The 16,808-nt window shown below is 39.4% G+C and overlaps 2 protein-coding genes across 2 annotated transcripts; both read right to left on the bottom strand.

Moving 5' to 3' along the window:
- Positions 1-266: 266 nt before the first annotated feature.
- drc8 (dynein regulatory complex subunit 8) lies at positions 267-5,554 on the bottom strand. The gene is made up of 7 exons (XM_026168978.2): positions 5,397-5,554; positions 5,107-5,197; positions 3,058-3,130; positions 2,771-2,847; positions 2,236-2,278; positions 2,047-2,113; positions 267-672 (listed from the first exon to the last, which is right to left on the bottom strand). The coding sequence occupies exons 1-7, from the start codon at positions 5,419-5,421 to the stop codon at positions 554-556; spliced, it is 495 nt and encodes a 164-aa protein (XP_026024763.1). The 5' UTR covers positions 5,422-5,554; the 3' UTR covers positions 267-553.
- A 228-nt stretch (positions 5,555-5,782) lies between these two features.
- cgref1 (cell growth regulator with EF-hand domain 1) lies at positions 5,783-11,165 on the bottom strand. The gene is made up of 7 exons (XM_080301160.1): positions 10,856-11,165; positions 9,917-10,022; positions 9,566-9,640; positions 7,506-7,582; positions 7,232-7,356; positions 7,027-7,128; positions 5,783-6,908 (listed from the first exon to the last, which is right to left on the bottom strand). The coding sequence occupies exons 1-7, from the start codon at positions 11,163-11,165 to the stop codon at positions 6,630-6,632; spliced, it is 1,074 nt and encodes a 357-aa protein (XP_080157286.1). The 3' UTR covers positions 5,783-6,629.
- Between the last annotated feature and the right edge of the window lie 5,643 nt (positions 11,166-16,808).

Below are 16,808 nucleotides of genomic sequence, written 5' to 3'. Positions count from 1 at the left end.
GGAGCCTGTGCTATTTTTATAACCCAGCATGTTCCCTCACCCTCTATTTTGGGCGCACGTTCTGAAAGCAGCAAGCCTTCAGCTTTCTTAAATACAGCTTCTTCAGCTGTAGCTCATTTCTGTAACTCCAGATTACCTCAGAAAATCATTTGAACAGCACCAGTGGTACCATGATTTCTTTTATGTCTGCACAGAAACCCAACATAAGCCATTTTAGTGATTGTTTTTTTAACATTCACAGAGACTGGAGTGCATCACACCAGTAATTTCATACTGTACTGGACTTTCCTTTAATGTCAAACTGGAGAAACCTTTTAACATTTCTTAAATAAGGAACGAGGGCTTGAGCATTCAAACTCTTATGGTATTCTTATCTGAATCCAGTTGAAGTATGCACATTTAATTTCTTTATCACAACAGACATAAAGATTATATTGTATAACAGTTTTGGTGACATACAGACTGCCTACATACATTTCATTTGGCATTTGTACATTATGCTTTCATACTTGGCTGCACCAACAGGCTGATTAAGCAACCTTTGTTTCGCTGCCTACATTTTACGCTCTAGAGTCAGATGTGGGATAACATCTTTATAATAGATATGTTTCTTCTCTTCGTCAGTGAACGCTGTCAGCATCTCATCCATCTCCTCCTGAGTGAACGGCTCACCTGATATGATATGGAGAAAAATCAAGTCACAAACGTGCTGATCTACCTGAGAAAAAACAGATGTTTGTTCCAATCTACACACAAACACCAAGCAATCTGAACACAAAATTATTTTACAATTGTGTACATCAAAACTGGTATAAATAATTCAACTTAACAAATTCAAACAATCCGTGCATATCAAGTGATCTGTACACACGCAATTAACATTGTGTAAGTAAAACTAAATGGAATGCCAATTATTTTTAAGCAAACATAGGAAGCCATGGACCAATCTATTGTATTTACTGTGAAGTACACACAAATTGTTGCCTACATTGATTCAGTTTTATTCATATAGCACCAAATTACAACAGCAGTCACCTAAAGGTGCTATATATTGTAATGCAGAGGCCCCAGAATGATATGCAGAAAACCCCAATTATCAAATAACCCCCTTTAAGCAAGGACTTGTTGACGGTGGGAAGGAAAAACTCCCTTTTAACAGGAAGAAAGCTCTGGCAGAACCTGACTCAAGGAGGGGACGACCAGTGGGAGGTTAAAAGAGAAAGACAGGATTAAAGAGAGGGGTGGAAGAGAGGCACGATCTGATATCCTCGTGTTGGTGTTGTTCCCAGATCAACATAGTAAATGTTGTTCCAGGATCAACATTGCAAGTGACCAATCAGAATGTTGTGACGTCATACTTTTGTGACTTCCAGAAAAACCGCCATAAAACAAAAAACTGTACTTAAGCTGCGTGAAACCGCCTCTGTCCGCCGATCAACGGACCCTGACCCTGACCCTTTAATAAACACTAAGCAGCATTGATATTGTCCTTGCAACATTGGAATTTCATAAATGCACAAATGGCTTGGTGCGCCAAAGAATAACGTCACAAGAATGTGATTGGTCACTTGCAATGTTGATCCTGGAACAACATTTACTATGCTGTTCCAGGAACAACACCAACACGACGATATCAGATCATCCGGAAGAGAGACAGAGTTTAATAATAACTAATGAGTCAATAGAGAGTGGTTGTATGCACATAGTGAGTGAAGCATTGCAGCGTAATTAAGGGGCACCTGGTCCAGCCCTAACTATAAGCTTTAGCAAAAAGGAAAGTTTTAAGCCTAATCTTAAAAGTAGAGAGGGTGTCTGTCTTCCAAATCCAAACTGGGAGCTGGTTCCACAGAAGATGTTCCTGAAGTCTGAAGGCTCTGCCTCTCATTCTACTATTAACATTATCACTTCAATAATTATCACATTTGTAAAGCTGATTTTTCGCTTGCAGATCACATCATTTCTCAGTAAGAAATCTCTATTGCTGTTGTCACTGTGTCATTGTAATCTACTTCTAATTGCACACAAAAACAAAACCCTCAGTTTTACCTTCCTTTGTCATGTAATTTGTCAGCTCCTCAGGCTCAAGGTATCCCCTCTTTTCTTTGTCTAGAACCTGCAAACAGAGTGTAAGTGCCTTTGTGTTTTAGCAAATATCACATGCCTATACTGCCAGACTAGCGTCCCTATGCAAAAAGTGGACAATATGAGGAACAAGGAAACAGCAGGAAATTTCACCTCAAAGGCCTGAAGCAGAAGCTCATCAGAGATGGGAGGGAACCTAACAGACAATAACACAGCAGTAATGAAATGATGACAAGCCAAATACTGCAAACAGTGAGTTTAATGTCCAAATCATTACATCAGTGATGTAGCACTGGCTGTTCTTTGCTTCTTTGTTTAAGAGTTTAAGGCTAACACTGGTCTGAATCTAAACTTCAGCAGCTTCAGGCACAGAAAAGCTCACGTGTAAAAGCAAGAGATATAAATTATTTAAACAAGGCTGACATGTAGTATTTCCTGAGTGGTGAACAAACCCGACCTGAAACACCACTGATCAAAAATAGAGTACTGAGGTTTACACAATGTTTACCAGACTGATCACAAAACTCTTAGTAATGAAATGCATTCATGTGTGCCTTCAGTATAAGAGAAAAATACATTGTATAATAGATAATTTGATTTAACTTAACTCCTATTTGCATCTCAGCCTTCTTCTCATACACAGAAATCAGAAATTTCTTTATACAATGATATAACTGAACTGTCTTACTTGTCCTCCAGTAGTACTTTAGTCATGGCTGGGAGGAATCTGTCCCAGTGGATATATCCTGAGCGCTCATCTTCCACCTGGTTGCACAGGAATAGGCTGTTGGGGTTTGCTTTGAATTTTCTAACAAAAACAATGCTTCTAATGTTACCCAGGATTTTATAACAGTCACATAATGGCACAGGAGATTCTGTAACATTACTGAAATGCACAATGTCAGAACCCTGTTTGCACACCCCATTACTGATCTTCCAAAATAGAACCAGACTACGGGAGGATGCTGTGCTGACCTCAGATGTGAACTTCTGTAGGTCTGCCTGAGTGGGAAAGAAACCTAGTGAATAGAAGATGGTGCCAATCTCCCTAGAAAACAATGACAAGAAGTGCATTAAAAGTATTTAAAAGGACAGTTTCAGTTAGTTTCACTAATTCCTGTGTGCTATGAACCATCTCACCGCAATGTCCTACGGCCCACTCAGCCAGTGGAAAGCCTTGAGACAAACCACAAACTTTATTTCTCACAGCCAGTGTCCAAATAACCCACTTCAACCAAACAATTTACCAGTGGAAACAGCTGCGTAATCTCAACTGCACAGCATTTTGTATGTCTTGAGACTGAGTCCCACATTTTCATTGCCTCTAATATTCAGAAGTCCACACTGCAGGATGGACACCTATGCTATATCTAACAGGGAAACTCACAAGTTATGTAGATCTCAGCAAATGTGACGGACATAAAACAAAGAAAAGGAAGTGTGGCTACAATAAAGACTGGAATCCTGGCTCCAGGAGTAGTCAGCTCTCAGAGATTGGGCCACTTGACTTTCAAGTTCATGTTATTTATGTAGAAATGAAGTTAGAAACGCAAATACTTGTTTTTGTCAAACTAAATGCCAAATCTCTAACCTAAATAATTCGTTTTTCCCTGGACAGACCAACAATTTTAGATTAGCAAAATGTCCTAAACTGTCCAAGTCCACGTTTAGTTTGTCAGACTGTATAAAAGATATACAGACTGTTTATATACAGACATCGACTTGGATCTGGTTACTTTAGCAGGGAGGACACATTGTGTGCAGTTTCCACTCTATTTAAAACCTCCAGTGAGAAATTCAAAAACTTACAGACAGGAAACCTACTGAGAGCAGATTTAAATAAACAGCTGTGTTTCGACCTTTCTGCATCTGCGTAAGTTAGTAAAAAAAAATACCTAGGAATTAAAGTTGCTGTGACCTCTAATAATGCTAATTAAAAATATTCTACTCTACCATTTAGTTTAATTTTACATAGAAATCACACACTTGGCTTAGAAAACACGCTGCACTGTCGCTGAAAAGAAAGGACATGCACATTTGTTTGCCAGATGTTTTCATCTGTGTGGCTGATTAGAGCTCCTCAGGTTGCACAAGGCTCTGGTGAGATTTTAAGGATATTTCTTACAGCAATTTATTGAAACATGTACATTCATAAGTGGAAATAAAGACACTGTGTAATTCTCTCTTGAAAGTCAGTGTTTAGTATGACCATTTTCATTCTTCAGCCTGAGTTCTCTGTGGCAAGCATTCTTGTAATTTTGTAATTCTGTAGTCTTCAGGAATAGTTCTCCAGGCAGACAGTGTTTCATTTTGTGTTTTTCTATCCAGGTATGCTGTTACTGCATCGGCTGTGTTTGGGGTTAGACTCGTTGATGAAAAATGGGACCTCTTACCAATCAGATGTTATTCCATGTTGAATCAAAATCTGTCAGTACTTTTCTTTATTCATAATTTCAGGAATTTTGCCACTGACTGAAATACAGCTGTACTTGCTTATGATTGCCACCGATGTTTGGCCCAGTTCTTTCAAAAACATCAAAAATATCTATGGCACTTCTGTTTTCAAAATAAAACTAAGATCCCTGTTTTTTTTGCTGATTCAACTAAAGAAATGGGAAAAACATTATGTGTTTTTGCAACAGTCTGCTAATAAAAGGTGACCAGTAAATTTTAAAACAGGTTCTTTGCTGAATTGTTTTGAGTTTGCTGAGTTCTTTGGTGTTGACACAACACTGGTCTTGTCCCTTGAGGGAGTTGTCTTGTTTATGCTAAAGGCAAGTGTTACGTGGGGTGGCAAAAAAAGTGCAACACTGGAATAAAAATGAAAGAGCTATTGCTAAAAATTAACAAACAACAACAAAATGCAAAGAATTGAGGGGTGGCTCAAGATTTTCTCACAAAACTGCATCTTGTGCACTTGTTAAAACGTTTAAGGTCCTTTGGATTTTCATAGTAATCAGCTTCATAGTACCTATTAAGTATCTTTACAGTAATAAAGTAAATGGCTTGTCTTGTTTTACCCACTTGATATCCACTGTGTTGTCAGACTTTGTGTCAAACGCTTGAAAAGCGCCTTTGAGCTTCTTGAGGACCTTGGTATTAAGCACGGTGGCCTCTGGCAGACAAAATTAAGAAAACATAGAGAAGCATTAGCTTAGCTGGCTTAGTTCTGGAGAAAATAATGACAATACTTTCATCAAAGATCAGCCACTATGACGGGTCACCACAGAGTTTCAGCTAGACTGAAACTTTCACTGTGGTCTCAATATTTTCAATTTGTAAACAAACTGAAAATGAAAGTTACTAATACCAACCTGCACTTTTGCTGTTCTCCGCCATGTTTGTCCGGTCGCCTTTCTGTTGCCCAGCAACCGTATGGCAGGGCACCTATTCAACGCCTCTGACGTTTGCCATCTTTTTGTCGCCAGAAACCCTTCATTGTCGAATTACACAGAGCTACTAATAACACAATATTAATTAGTTAATTTATTTTTTTCCGTCATGCTGAAGAAGTCGTTAAAAAAAAGCCTTCCAACAACGTGACCCCGTCAGAAGTTCCTGATATAATGAAGCCACGTAAATGTATTTTCATACTATAACGGTTTTTTCCCAAGGATTTTGTTACTATTCTACGAATTAATCTATAAGTATCACATTTAAACATAAGACAGACTGAAAACAAACAAAGAGAGCAGAGAAATACTTGTTTCTTATTTATTTTCTTCCGCCGTATAAATGCATAAAATGGTTTTTAAAAAATTAACAAAAAAAACCCACTTATTTTTTTTTAAAATTAACAAATAGTACACTCTTTCACACTAAAAACATTTCAAGTATGTAGATAATGATAGCATTTTACATTACTTTTCATTTTATTTCAATGGGGCCACCATAAAGATTATTTTCTTTCATACTCCTTGTCTAGTGAATTCAATATGTACTCATTTTTCTTGCTGATATAATATTAAGGAGAGCGAATTTTCATTTCAGCTGAACTAACTGTGAATCTGAAACATTAAAAAAAACCAAGCTAAAAGTGCAGCAAGTCCACCATCCACATGTACGTGAATCCACAGTGCCTACTGACATCTGGGGAGGAGGAAACATCCATAAACTGGTGGTATAAAGCAAACAAATGCATAAAATAATCATGGCAGAAAATGGTAAATAAATGGTAAATAAATTCAATTAAAGTAATAACACATTTTCCAACTTAGAAAAAATGCATTAAAAGGTCTCTTTTAATCATGGCTTCAGTTTTATTGTTGCAACTAATATTACATTCTGCCTTTAACCCCTTAAAAGCTCTGGGAATCATTGAGCATCCCAATACAGTGGCAGGAATATTTTGACCAGAAAGACCTTTTGACCACCCATCTACATGTTTAACAGTCTAGTGAATTGTGCATTAGCAGAAACTCAGAACTCAGATCCAGAAGGGGACCATTTTTGGGGATGCTGATTAAGAAGCTCTCCCATACAGTACATAAGAGACTGAGGCCTAGATGACAGTGGTGTTTTCTCCAGTGTGTTTATGTGTGTGTGTTTTATATCTCTGGTTGGCCCTGATGTACAGGAATATTGTGGTCCTGCCCCAGATCTTCTATTGTGACTTCTGGGATTTGATGTCTCTCATATTCATCCATTTGCTTTATGGGTTCAACTTCCTTTCCTTGTACGTCCTCTTGAAGCTGAATCTCTTCATGAATCTGTTCCTTTCTCTGCTCCACTGCTCCGGCACTGTCCACGTTAGCAATAGCGTTTGATAGCTGTTCCTCCACTACTGCTTCCTGCTCCTGCTGAGGTGCATTGTTGTTGCTTGGGTCCTTTAAGGTAGAAAGTTATGATGAGGTGTTGTTTTTGCAGCCAAATATAATGAAAGTGTGAATAAAACGACATAAAGCTTTAACAGTATTAACAGTATTTCCAATACATTTGCAGTACCTGTGTGTGGGTGATTGAAGGGGAGAGCAGTTCAGATAGAGCCAGCAGACCATCCTGGTTTAGATCCTGAGTCTGTAGTAAGAAATCTACCATAGAAACCACCTGAAAGCAACATGCAAACATACACAAATATCGCCGACTGAATGAAAAAGGCCAACACCTTGTCAGTTCAAATACACACATACATAGAGTCGCTCCTGCTAACCTGCTCACTGGCCTCTGCTCCAGGTATATGATGGGAGTTAAAATCTGAGAGGAGCTTCATCATCTCCAAGCCATCTAAGAACCCACTGCGATCATAATCATAAAGGCCAAACAGGAAGAATACCTCTGGAACATAGCACAGCACAATTCACAATTATACGATCAAATAAAAAGACTTTATTAGATTCTGACTAATAAAGGCTACATTATTTGGCAATGGTGATCCTAGTCAGAACCCATCAGTGTAATATCTACTGGTAAGAGGCACTGTTTACCTTGCTCCCAGGTGGTGATTTCTGGTCCTCCTTGTCCTCTATTCTTCAGGCTTGATTGAATGTAACTCTGTCTCAAACTGTAGTACACACAACACAAAGCACAGTTTATAAAAAATGTTACAAAGCAGATTGGTAGTGCAACTGCCATGTGCTACAGACTCTTTCCACCCTTGTGCCATCTGGTAGAGGGTATAACACTCAAGCACCCTGTGCCAGACTCTTCAAGCTCCTAAACCCCACGCTCCCGTCTCCAAAAACTTGGACTTCATTATTTCAGTTCAGATGCACACAGACTTCTGCTCACAGAGCCTGTTTTAGCTCTTTAAATCATTTATAAGATGTTTAAAAGAAGTTAAAGATCCCCTTCAATCATGTTCAGTGATGTACAAAACATCTTGTGTCTCATGTTGTGAGAAGAGGTTAGAAGAGAAATCAATACTTCTATTAACTGCTTTAGATGGCAGCTGATCGCAGGTGACACAAGGTGAGATGCAGGGTACACCCTGGATATAAACAGACAGATAACCATAAACTTGCACAGTTAAAGGACTGACAGAGCATGAAGTCATTAAAAGGTGGGGAGCACCAAAAAAAAGAATAAGAAAAAGGAAATTAAGGAAATTAAACAATGAGTTTCCTGACATCACTGTACACACTTTTATTAAACTTCAATTCAGCTCCGGTTCTTTTTTATTGTTAATGACTGATGACAATAAGAATAAACTAATTAACCTAAAATTCATGTTGCTGGACTGTGGAAGGAATTTGGGGCCAAACATATGATTTTCTTGCTGTGAAACAACAGATGTAGCCACTGCGCTACCGTGTTGCTCGGCAATGTTATTATTGACACATATATATATATTTTTAAATATATTCACCTTGCTGGAAAGAATATGAAAAATTCATCCATAGAAGTCCAGTAGCACTGTTTTGTTAAATCAAGGCTTTGAGTCTTTATATTACACTGGTTTAAGCTTCTATTACTTTTAAAATGGTTGTGAAGTGAGAAACGTTCATTGGCACATGCCTTAAACTCATATTTTAGGTACATGTGCTGTGTACTTGTATATGTAATCTTAAGTAAAGCAGATGGCAGATGTGTACTTGTAAATGTTTTCCTATATTTGTAAATAGACTCTTGACAAATAGTGAACGTGTATTAAACTGGTTACACACGCTTAATATAATAATAGAAACTTCTTTACATTCTTAACACATAACACGTCGTAGCAGTGGTTCTACCTTTCATAATCTTACATGAACTAGATGGTAACAATGACAAAATTCAGGCCAAAGGTGTTTTCTTTAGAGCACAACTGAGGTGCCTTCAACACAGCTGCTTCAATCAAAATCTGTCACAGATCATCATCAGCTATGAGTCATGAGCTTTACATGAGACTTAAAAGGGTATTAAGGCAAGATCTGGTGGTAAGAACTGAGACTACTCTCAGGGCATCATTTGTTTTAACATCTTAAACTTCATGCACTCCATCACATACCATAAATGAAGCAATGTTGCAACAGTGAGAGGTTCTAAATGCTTGAATAATCCTTTTAGAAATGTTGATTCAGCACAAAGGCCTGCTTTGAGCCAACATGTATTATTTACTAAGGGTGGTGTAAATTCCAACTGCTATTCCATACAGCTAACAAGCATTTATCTGGTCTTTCATGCAATACCCTTAAGATGAAAGTATGATAGCGTGTACACATTATCTTAATCTTACCAACAAATGGAAAGAAGCTGCATCTGTCGTGTGGTTATATTTCTTCTTTTGTTCTCTGAACAATTTATTACAGGCAAGTTCAAACTATTCCAGTACAGTAGCAGCTATGTGTGGTGAGATAATATTTGCAGTATGGTAAGGAGAGCCCCATAAAGGAAATTAATGCAGCATAAATGAGCTCTTAGGTACATGTAATCTTATCATTTTATAGTACAGGCCACATCATTAGCGCGACGGAGGAGCCAAAGTCCACAGCCAAGTCAGAAAGCTGCTGTTGAGTGAAATGATTTCAGATGTTCAATAACAGCAGACTGTACATGTGCCACTCACCTGCGTTCCTCCTCTCCAGAGCCAAAGGGATTGGGTAGTGCTGCAGAAGGGGGATGGGCAGCTACTGATTCCTCCCTGTGGAATAAATAAGCAAACAAATCATTCAAAGAGCTTCTTCCTGCATCACTGCTTTTGTTTTTGGTTTAATTTCTTTATTTTGTTCTGCTAAACAGCAACAGAGTGTATCTGCTAGCCTCATATATAACATTTATATCCAATGGGAATAAGGAATAATCAATTATAGAATAAAATCAAATCAAGCAGCATATTTATGAAAGCCTGAGAATATTTATGCCTTTATATGAATTAAAAAGAAGAGAAAGTGAAACTTGATGAGAGAAGGGGCGTTACCTCTGTGTTCCTGGAAGACCTGGTGCAGCCAGGCACAGGTGTACCAGCAGGGTCAGAGACAGAACATGCGGAACCAGCTGGTCCAGGTGACACTCCAAGAGCACACCTAAAATTAAACAGCTATGTTACTACCTTTGTGCAAGCTCTTCCCAAACCATTTCATCACTGATTTTAATTCATATAAATAAGAATGGTTGAGTTTTTACAGTGCACAGAATTACTAATTCTGATTGTGTTAATGAAACTAGAGGAAACTTTTATGGGCATTGCAGTGGTCACACAATGCAGCAATTGCTGCCTTACAGGAAAAAAAAACACAAACAAACCTCACAAAAACCAGTCCCTTCAGTAATATTGCAGAGCTGCAGTCATACAGCTTTCACTCGTCACATAGATGAGAAACTTCCTGGTCCATTATGGAAAAATCATTTGAAATCTTTCTATCTATTTATAGCTCATTGCAGCCCTTTCATGCTGTCTCCATGAATCATTTCTCTGTGACTCGCCAGACCTTTTAGACCAGCAAACATTAGATTTTTGAACTAAAATTCGTTGCTGTGAGCTGAATGGCCTGTTTAAGAGATCCCAGAGATGCGCAGACTAATAACCGGCAGCTTCCTCCTCCTGTGGAGCAGCAGCGATGCTAGTCTGGCACAGCACGCAAGACTACACCATCAACTCATTGTTACTGCCTGATCACACAGCCTCCTTTAAAGGCACGTTGACATCACAGTCTTATATTAAATAAAACACATTTATAAAGAAAGCTGTGAAAGAATAGTATCGTTAACTAAGAAGCGCATCGTAACCGCTGCAGCTGATGAAAACAGCTCAAATCTCTCCTCACAGTGACAACGAGCCTACCTGTCTGCATAGTTGATGTATGAGCAGCAAAAGGCATTAATTCCGACACCTTACGGGTTCATATCTGGAGATCACCTCTATCCCGCACCGCCCTGCTCGCGCCTCCGTGTGGTCTGCACTGCGCAAAGGCGACTGCGTGCGCGCCCCCAGGCTGCCACGGAGTACAGTAGTGTGTTTTGGTCAATGACAGGGTCCACGTGGAAGAACTCAGCCGCTGTCGTGTCAGTGAGTTTGCGCAAGCTTTGTCGATCTCTTTGTGCTTCTCCGTCCGGTTTTTCCGCCACGCCTTGTCCACGTCCTCAGCGATCCCAGTCGTCGGGGTGGAGCAATCACTCACGGCGTTTATAGTCAGGGTTATTTCATGTTTCGTGTCAATGAGCCGCATTACCTCATAAAGGGCTGGCCAGACCCCAGTAAAGAGTATGTTTGTGTGGGGCGTTAAGTTAAAGCTGAAAGACGGTCTGAAGTCTGATAGTGTGGCTTTCATCGTATGAAGGGCAAATACTTTATTTTACATTGCTGCATTTGTTTTCCCAACAAACATAAAAAGGAAGTAATATATTTTATACTCCTATGCGACAGGCTTATATACCGTCTTTTGCAATAACTGCCAATTGTTGTTTCAGCATCCATAGATAAACTTGATCCAGTCAACATGTGGTTAAATGTCTTAGTGTTTGGGTATTGGCAATTGTTTTATTTCCAGGCTTAGTGCAGCTTTATCCAACAACAAAACACACACCTCCAAATACTGTGTAAAATTAGGAAACCAGCTTTATTGCATATTTCTGTTTAAAACCTTACACACATCAAGCAAGACACAGTATAAGCCACACTATTCACTGCACTCCTGGTATTTGACCACAAGATGTCACTGCAACATTTTATTTTAATTGATTCTTATGATCCTGATGTGATGCTTATGATATATAATATTAATAGGCTATTAAACATCATGATGAAGGAGAGGTATTAAGGTATTAATAAAAAAAAAAGATGTATTAACGTAGTGTAAAAAATAAAAACATTATATATTTTTTAACCCCTGCTTTTATTCAGACATGTTCAGAGTTGATATTATGGGAGGATGCTGAAGATGAAAACAGGAAAGTGGAGGTTTATGGATGTGGTGACAACGTGCAGGTGGTCAGGTGGTTGGTGCTGTGAAGATGGAAACAGATCATCTCTTCATCCTTAAGAGGAGCAGCTGTTCAGAACCCCACCCCCACCCCAAAGCGCGCGCGCGCGCACACACACACAGGTCAAGGTAAGTTAAGCAATCTGTATTAGCTGTGGGGTGTTATTGAATACATATGCCATCCATCCATCCATCCATTCGCTTCCGCTTATCCTTTTCAGGGTCGCGGGGGGCGCTGGAGCCTATCCCAGCTGTCATGGGGCGAGAGGCGGGGTACACCCTGGACAGGTCGCCAGTCTGTCGCAGGGCCAACACACAGGGACAGACAACCATTCGTACTCACATTCACTCGCACATTCAAACCTAGTGGCAATTTGGATTATCCAATTAACCTATCCCCACAAGTTGTATGTCTTTGGACAGTGGGAGGAAGCCGGAGTACCCGGAGGGAACCCACGCAAACACGGGGAGAACATGCAAACTCCACACAGAAAGACCCCGGCCTGATGATGGAATTGAACTCAGGACCTTCTTGCTGTGCAGCAACAGTGCTAACCACCGTGCTCCCCAAAACATATGCCTTCAATGTTAAAATGGAATTTCCAGATGTTTTGAATGATGTATTTTGCATTTAACCATCAGTTATTGTTCATCTCTGGCTCTCTCTCACAGTGTGTGTATTGCCCTGTCTTCCTTCTGAGTTTTCCTGAGTTTTTCCTTCCTATTGTCACCAAGTGCTTGCTCATAAGGGGTTGCCCGATTGTTGGGATTTTCAATCATTGTAGGTTCTTTACTTTACTATGTAAAAATGACTGTTGTTGTGATTTGGTGCTATGTACATAAATTTAAATGAAATTTGTTATTGTGTTTATTGACCTTTAAAACAACTACTTTATTACAAAATAGAGCAATATGGATTACTAACCAGTTAAGATCACACTGTTTAGTGTGATCTCAGGTGCACAATGAACCCACGCACCTCCTGTTCAAAGCATCTATTTCTGAAGTTAATACTCAATCAGGAGAAACTTGGCATAAAATTAGGACATCCTGGCAAAGAGCGACATCTAAAATAGTTTTCTTTCTAGACAGTACGTCATCTGAGGGGCTGCATCAAGGCCCAGTGTACGATCTACGGATTATTATTGAATTATTAAAAGCAACTCTAGTACCATCCAAGAATAATGTATGGAACTGGAAATGGGGAAATAGGTGTTCTTTGGAAAAAACAATATTAGTGGAAATCTGTTCTATTTCAGGCAGGATATAATTGATATAATTTGTTGAAAATACAGTGGAAACACTTTGAAGGTTTGATGAGCTGCACAACTACATCACCCACTTTTAACCTGTAATTAATCCCAGTGGGTTAAGATGCTAAAATTAGATTCATATATTATATTCATTTATCGCCCTAATATTTTGTGTGTCAATCATCCTTTGAGATGTTACACTTAAACGTCTCAACAGCTGGTTAGCCACACACGTCTGCTTGTTTCCATAATCCATTCGCTTCCGCTTATCCTTTTCAGGGTCGCGGGGGGCGCTGGAGCCTATCCCAGCTGTCATAGGGCGAGAGGCGGGGTACACCCTGGACAGGTCGCCAGTCTGTCGCAGGGCCAACACACAGGGACAGACAACCATTCGCACTCACATTCACACCTAGTGGCAATTTGGATTTTCCAATTAACCTATCCCCACAAGCTGCATGTCTTTGGACGGTGGGAGGAAGCCGGAGTACCCGTCTGCTTGTTTGCTCAGATGTAATTGGGTTGTGGTCTTACTCAACTGAAGGACGGGATGATTACACATGGAAATGCCCTCATACAAACAAACATTCCCACACCACCGGGATGTTCATTGATCTTTAAGGAGAAATCCATCTTTCTGAGGCTTTGACTATGTGGTTGAAGGACAGTATCAACCCCCTTTAGCTATTTATGCACATGTATGGAGCCTACAATGTGGCTTTGGGTCAAAACATCTGCAATATTGGCCATCTTATTTAGACGAATGCATTTGAGGGCCAATGCAAACTCTATATAGATGTGATTAATTACTAAGATAATTATGTAAGTGGTCATGTTTGCAAAGCTGCATGTTTTGACCACATAATAGGAAAACATTATCTTCTGTACATCTGTGTAAGGCCTCTGCAAGAAATGCTTCATAGCTTGAAGTATTTATATCGTATTTAAAAATACAAATTTCAGTCTCCATCACAACACACACACACACACACACACACACACACACACACACACACACACACACACACACACACACACACACACACACACACACACACACAGTCCTAAATATAAAAGCAGCTAAAGTTTGTTCAAGTGGATTTTAGACACGAGAAACTCGCAAGCTTCCAGACTCGGAGAGAAAAAACAAATCTTCAAACAGAAACAAAACACACTCAATCATATGCAGTTACACACATATTAACAAAGGTCAAAAGGGTAAGTATTTGGTATTCCAGTGAAAGGGTGAGTGGAAAAGACCAGCCATAACATTACATAACCAGACTTAAAGCAGTCATAGTCATGTAAGCACATAAATAAGCTCCAACATCTCGTGACCCACTGAGTGGCTTAGCACCGTAGTAGCTCGTTATTTCACAGCTGGTTGGTACACAAACATCCCTCTGACACTCACTTACAGGAAGAGAGATTAGTGTATAATTGTTACCATGAGCTGCTGAACAGTATCTGTGTGCATGCGTGTAATTGTAATGCAATTCAGTGAGAAAGCACGTTTTATATATGTGGCAGACAGGCTGTGTTGTTGCTCTTACACCACAGAGATGGTGTTGGTGATCTTATTGTTAACACGAGTCTCCCATTCTCACTCTGTGCATTCTTTGGCTGAATAGAAAATGCATGAGTAAAAGAGTAACAAGCCCTACTGCCCAGTGCTGCTGTGTATCTGTGTCGTGACTTAGGGAAGCTGTTTGCTGTTCACAGCAGTGGCACTTACTTACTAACAAAGCAATATTTCTATATCTGTGTGATCTATTTCTATCTCTGCTCATCTTTTTAAATTGTGTTTCAAGTTTTTTTTTGCAATATCAGCCACCATTTTTCCCCTTCATATATATATTTACATATTTCACACTTCACAGAGAGGTTTTGGTGTAATTTATTGGAGGTAATAACTTTGAGTATACAGGATACAGAGTCTTTGGTGCCAAAGAAAAACGATTACAGGTCACCAGAGAACTTCAATCTATACACCTAAAAACCACAAACCAGGTGAGAAATTTGGGTGTAGTGATGGATGCAGACCTAAACTTAGAAAAACACATTAAGATAATAACAAAATCAGCTTACTATCACCTCAAGAATATTTCAAGGATAAAAGATCTGATGTCTCAACAGGACCTGGAAAAACTAGTCCATGCATTCATCTTTAGTAGGCTTGATTACTGTAACAGCATCTTTACAGGTCTACCTAAAAAATCAGTCAGACAACTACAGCTCATTCAGAACTCTGCTGCTCGAGTCCTCACTAAGACCAAAAACGTGGACCACATCAGTCCAGCTCTGAGGTCCTTACACTGGCTGCCTGTCCATCAGAGGACAGACTTGATGCTGGCCTATAAAGCTCTGAATGGTTTAGGACCAAAATACATCAATGACCTCCTGACCCAGTATGAACCTTCCAGATCCCTCAGGTCATCTGGATCCGGTCTTTTATCAGTTCCCAGAGTCAGAACCAGACACGGAGAAGCTCCATTCAGCTTTTATGCTCCTTATATCTGGAACAAACTCCCAGAAAGCCTCAGATCAGCTGAAACACTCAGTTTATTTAAATCCAGGTTGAAGACTCACTTATTCTCAGCTGCATTTAAACAAAGCACCAAATCCGCACTTAAGCGTAAATTTCAAAACTTACATTTTAACTACTGATTTGATCTACTGTTCTGATTTTATCTGTTTTGATTTTTGATTTTATATACTGTTTTGTTTGTTTGTTTGTTTGTTAGTTAGTTAGTTAGTTTGCTTGTTTTAATCAATTTTAAATCGTGCTTTTTATTCATTTTTGTTTCTAATGTCTCTGTAAAGCACTTTGAATCACCCTGTTGTTTATACAAGTTTATACAAATAAACTTGCCTTGCCTGCTAAACCTGTGAGCTAAACCAGCACCTGATCAACAATTCCCTGATGAAGGTTAATACTGAATTCAGTCTCTCTTAAAATGAGTTTCTGTGACTGAGAGTGTCCTTATTTCGCTTCAGTCATATGCTCACTGTACTTTGTTTCTTCTTCTAGTTTTCATTCTGAGTTGACTTTTAAACCCATTAGATGACATTAAGATGAATAAACGTCTTTTGTGACAATTTGCCCCTAAAGCAGCGTTTAAGACTGAAACCACCCCAGTAACTGAACCCCCCTCTTCATTCCCCCCCCCCCCCCCCCCCTCTTATTTTGACTGAAAACACAAGGTAAACTTAAGAGGCCACAGATTATTTTTAAGACGCTCCATAATGAAAGAATCTGAATTTGGTTGTGTACACTCACATAATTTGAGATGCTGCTTTTTTCCCTCAGAGAAAAAACTGACATGTCGCAGTAATAAAAGCTCAGGTGCAACTGGCGCAATTACTGATGATCAAATTACCTTATTTTCTTTTCACAGTTGTGGTATTGTTGATGCTGACTCACTGTACCACTTCAATGTCACTTCACTTAACACCTGTGCTGTTTTTACTGTGCTGTGAGTCTGTTACGTAATGCCACCAGTCGTTATGCTTTAAGAAGAATTATCTGCAGCGAGTCTCACAGGAAAGTCAGCCCAGCGAAGTGCTCCCACACGCTGCCGGCAGAGTAAATAAAACACCTGTGTGGGTCCAAATGTAAATATAAGTGTACACGTTCTCT

The sequence above is a fragment of the Astatotilapia calliptera genome, chromosome 1, assembly GCF_964374335.1.
Source record: "Astatotilapia calliptera chromosome 1, fAstCal68.1, whole genome shotgun sequence".
Taxonomy (NCBI): Eukaryota; Metazoa; Chordata; class Actinopteri; order Cichliformes; family Cichlidae; genus Astatotilapia; species Astatotilapia calliptera.
The sequence above is the reverse complement of the archived record's forward strand: the minus strand, read 5'-3'. Positions and strand labels throughout refer to the sequence as shown.

Excerpts from the sequence above, each read along its gene's own strand:
- drc8 (XM_026168978.2), bottom strand. The coding sequence starts at position 5,421 with ATGGCGGAGAACAGCAAAAGTGCAG. Across the intron at positions 5,198-5,396 it reads GGAGAACAGCAAAAGTGCAG|AGGCCACCGTGCTTAATACC; the intron begins GTTGGTATTAGT and ends TTTGTCTGCCAG. Across the intron at positions 2,114-2,235 it reads TTCTGCTTCAGGCCTTTGAG|GTTCTAGACAAAGAAAAGAG; the intron begins GTGAAATTTCCT and ends CTCTGTTTGCAG.
- cgref1 (XM_080301160.1), bottom strand. The coding sequence starts at position 11,165 with ATGCGGCTCATTGACACGAAACATGAAATAACCCTGACTATAAACGCC. Across the intron at positions 9,641-9,916 it reads GGTCTTCCAGGAACACAGAG|GGAGGAATCAGTAGCTGCCC; the intron begins GTAACGCCCCTT and ends TTTATTCCACAG. Across the intron at positions 7,357-7,505 it reads AATCACCACCTGGGAGCAAG|AGGTATTCTTCCTGTTTGGC; the intron begins GTAAACAGTGCC and ends GCTATGTTCCAG.